The sequence below is a fragment of the Hipposideros armiger genome, unplaced genomic scaffold (assembly GCF_001890085.2).
Source record: "Hipposideros armiger isolate ML-2016 unplaced genomic scaffold, ASM189008v1 scaffold_247, whole genome shotgun sequence".
In the NCBI taxonomy this organism is placed as follows: Eukaryota; Metazoa; Chordata; class Mammalia; order Chiroptera; family Hipposideridae; genus Hipposideros; species Hipposideros armiger.
In genome coordinates this window covers 1,982,116-1,986,492 of record NW_017731597.1, presented here as the reverse complement: position 1 = coordinate 1,986,492, position 4,377 = coordinate 1,982,116, and the positions used below count along the sequence as shown (strand labels likewise).

The 4,377-nt window shown below is 37.2% G+C and overlaps 1 protein-coding gene across 1 annotated transcript in view; it reads left to right on the top strand.

Moving 5' to 3' along the window:
- SEC22B (SEC22 homolog B, vesicle trafficking protein) overlaps positions 1–4,024 on the top strand; it is a 20,112-nt gene extending 16,088 nt beyond the window's left edge. Inside the window, exon 5 of the mRNA XM_019655840.1 lies at positions 2,051–4,024. Within this exon, the coding sequence (XP_019511385.1) occupies positions 2,051–2,205 (155 nt within the window). The 3' untranslated portion in view covers positions 2,206–4,024. The remainder of the gene's footprint in view (positions 1–2,050) is intronic.
- Positions 4,025–4,377: the final 353 nt, after the last annotated feature.

Sequence of the window (4,377 nt, the reverse complement as noted above, 5' to 3'; positions counted from 1 at the left end):
GAATAATTTTAGTTTTATAAATACATTAAATAAAATAAATGTTTAAATAAAAGCAATTATATAGTGTTTTAATTATCCTATCCATATTCCTGAATCCTCAGTTCAGAATATAAATTTAACAAAATTTGTATATGTGATGTGGCCCGCGTGAATCTTGCCTGTTGCACCAAATGGCCTGAGTTTTAATTGAGTTTGACACCCCTGGAATAGAGCATATTTAAAGGACAGGGAAAAGATTAGCCTACTTCAAAAAATGTGTTCTTCCTCTTTAAGCTTCTTCATAATAAGAATTCATCTTTTTGGCCTCTTTTCTGTCTAATTTTTAAAGTTTTGTAGGTAATCTACTTTGTATTTAAGACCCAAGATAATTCCTATGAGCTCTTTCTTTCAGCAAGATCAAATTATGCCCTTTTTAAAATTATACCTAAATATACCTGTTCCTTTTAAGCCATGGGTTTTGTCTTTTCATTCAAAGGTGTCACGGTACTAGACTGTAAATTTCACAGATACAAAGATCGTGTACAGTTTGACATTCATTTTTTCTCTAGCACTTGGAAAGGTGCCTATAACATAAAGATATGCTAAATGACTTCTCCAAGCAGTGGCTTTCTCTTCGTGATATCTTCTGTTTCTAAATGTTCCTATATAAAGGAATTCTCTTCACTATTACTTATTTCATGTGACCTAATACTTGTTCCTCTACCCAGTTATTTTAAGCAGATTTAAATTCATTTAGCAAATACTTGTTTATTGAGCACTGACTATATGCCAGACCCTGATGTAGGCACTGGAGTTATAGCAATAAACCATGGTTAAAAACCTCTGTCTAATGGATTGCACACTCTAGTAGACTGGCTAGAACGAGTCCTTGCAGCATTGTGATGGTTATTTCTCATCCTCTAGCTATTTTTTTATGTGACGAGGTGTTTTTCTCACTTACAGGACAAGTTGCTAATTTTGAAGTGGTTGTCATGCCCATGTTATTACATAATGCCTTGTTTCTCAATCAAAACCAGTGTCTGTTAGGCAACTCCAAATAGTCCAAAAGCGTATCCCAAGGAAGAACAAACAAATTCAGATTGCAAAATAGTTTTTCAAAAATTTAAAGAAGTAAAACGTGTGATCAGAATTCATTTATGTCAAACTGAGAGTTTGTTTTTATTATTAAAATAGGCCGTATATTTTAGACCAGTCTAGCTGTGTCTATCTGGCTATTTCTCTAAGTGCTTAGTTAACAATTAGAAGAAGATAATGACATTACAAATGTTCTTGTAGAAAAAAAACTAAGGCTCTAAAAAGCTTACTTTAGTAAATATTGGTGATTTTCTAGCACCTGTCACTGTATTTTAGTTACCGCTTTCCTATGTCTGTTAAAATACAAATTTCTGATCACTGTAGCTTCATAATAGCCTCTACTATGTGAAGAATCTTAGAAATTTGGATGCAGTCACCATGGAGATATAGCTTACTACTCAAGTGTCTGGTTCATTGAATTTTCTGGTTACTTGAGTCTTATTTTACATGGGTTATTTTTCAGACTATGAGAGAATATGATATAGATCATTGAAAGATTATGAAGATGATTAATTTCAACTAACATTTATTAAATGTTTACCATATGCAGGCCTCGTGCTCACTTTACTGGCATTCTCATGTGCCCATAATCCCAGGATATAGTTACTACTATTATCTCCATTTTACAGATGAAGAAACTGGGACTTTAGAGAGGCTGAGTTGACCAGTGCCTCAAGACTGGTGCCCCTGAGCTTTGAACCAAAGGGCCTGCATTCCTAACCACTATAAAGCCTCAAGAATTTGAACATCATTTAGTCTGATCATTTTAAAATGCATTTTAGGTTTTACAGCGCTTTAGGATCATGAATTATTCAGTATATGCAGCCTTACCCCTTCAAATAAAAATGATAACTGAAGTTTATGATTGTTTTGTATAGTGCCACTCATGTGGGTTATTTTTATGCTTACTACAATACATTCGAGAAAATACTGCCAGGGACTAATGAATGTTTTCCGTTTTTTCCCTCTTTGACAGCATTGGATTCAAAGGCTAACAACTTGTCCAGTCTGTCCAAGAAATACCGCCAGGATGCGAAGTACTTGAACATGCGTTCCACTTATGCCAAACTCGCAGCCGTAGCTGTGTTTTTCATCATGTTAATAGTGTACGTGCGATTCTGGTGGCTGTGAAGTAGCGAACGCAGCCACTGACTGGCAAGGGAGAACCTAGAATGTGGCAGGTGTATGTTTTCAGGAAACTGAGCTCACAGAGACGTGCGTTAGAACCCAAGGGGCATTCCCGCCTCTAAAGACCTTGCAAGAAAAGACATATCTTGAAAATGAAAGGTTACACCTCATTTAAAGAAGCTTAACCCTATGTAGAAAGCCTCTTTTTGGGGGCAGAGGCTTTCTCTGGGTGCTAAGCCATATATGTTAGGGAACAGTAGATTGTTTTATTTTGTTTTTTCCCTCCCGGTGTTTTACATTTTCAATACAGCACTGACTGGGGCATTCTCATTCTCTAACAGAGCCATCAGTGAGATTTGGGTTAAACGACCTGTGCACGCAACAGTCTGAGATGCCTTCAGAGAAGGCAGCCCTTTGGGAAGCGTTTTTGACTCTATCTAATCCACATTCCTTTTGTCGGTGACATTTGCAACTTGTCAGTAGTCTGAGTTTTTGACGGCCTTTGACACAAGGCTCCAGTATGTGAAGGGTCATTGTCGTGCTGCAAAGATCTTGTCTGTTGGCCCCTACAGGAAGTTAACCTTTGTTGTTTTCCTTTTATATTTTGCTCATTGCACAATTGCTTTAGGGTTAAATGAATGCTATTAAGATGCCTTGAAATTCTATTATAGCACTCCTTGATTAAGAAGCTAAAATATTTTCTGTCATTTATTCCTTAAAAGATGTAAATTAGTTTGGGACAGTCTCAGTTTTCTTCTTCAGCATCCAGTTTATATTAACTAAAGAGTGGGTATAGCATATGGTTAGCCAGAGGCCCCTGACAGGAGAAGAAAGACTCAGCTCCTAACCACAGTTTGTCCCGCCCCTTTCTCACTCTGCACTCCAGTTTTCCCCACTTTCTTCCTCCTGCCACAATTCACTAACATTTTTTAAATGTTCCTCTGCCCAGTAGTTTCATGTCCCATAAGCACCCTCTCAGGATAGTCTCAAATTTCAAAATGGAGACTATTGAGCTGTGTAGTTAATTAAGTTTTTGCAGAGTGACTGACTATTCAAATAACTAAATACATTTATCTGAGAAAGTCTCTGAGAGCACCTCACACCTGCTTCTGTTTATGTAAGTTCTCTGAGAATGTTCTAGAGATAGAGGACTCATTTACAGTGGCTTCTATTAACCAATAAACGTTCCTATGATTTTTCCCTTTTTTGCTCAGGGATAAGGGGCAAAATTCCCTTTTACCTTCTGAGATAGAATTTTTTTAAATGGGAGAATAGCCCTTTTAGAAATTATCACAAGGGCCTGCACTATAACTTATAACTCCTACATATACTGCAAATATTTCTTTAAATTGTACAGGAAAATTAGCCAACTTCTTCTTAACATCTTCAGAAAGACGTTTAACCAGTGAGTGATTTTCTAACTCTGTGGGGTCATCAAAACTACTGTCCTGATTGCTAATAGAGGGAAAAAAATTCTATTTCCTTATTACAAGGCAAGGAGAAATGCTTATTTTATCCTGATGATTTACAGAATTAGAATAATTTTTTTTTTGCCTTTTCATTTTGAACCCAGATCTGCCCATTGGCATTTTGTGCATGAAATATGAAGTTACTTTTTTATAGAGAATAAGTGCTTTTAAGTCCTAAAAGACTTGTCCCTAAGTAATGATGTTGGTAATAGAAGCCTTTGAAAGGCTGAACACCTAAGTAGAGGCACCATAGCGTTTGGTGCCTCTGTAAGAGTGGAGAGTGGCAGCTCACTGTTAAGAGTTGCATGCTGTAACCACGTGGTCAGCAGTGAAATAAATACTTCTAGAATGTTCCCTTCAGTGTGGTTTTGTTATCCAGTTTAATATCTACACATATCCTAGGTATATTCCTACCTAACCTCAATGGCTTAATGAAAACGAGAAGCGGGTGTACGGGAAGACAAACAAAGGACTAAGAAAGTGGTTTAAGCTTACAATGGGAGAAAAATGAGAGAACAAGACTCATAATACAGCTCCTACTTCTGTTCTTTATTGAAGATAGTGGGAAGGGAGCATGTGACTAGATGACATGTATCAGCCACCAGACAGGCATCTAAACTAGAACGCGGTAAGTACCGTACAGGGTTATAGGGGGCACGTCGAGAAAGAACACCTAATATGGGAAGGAGTGTGGTAAGCAGAGGAG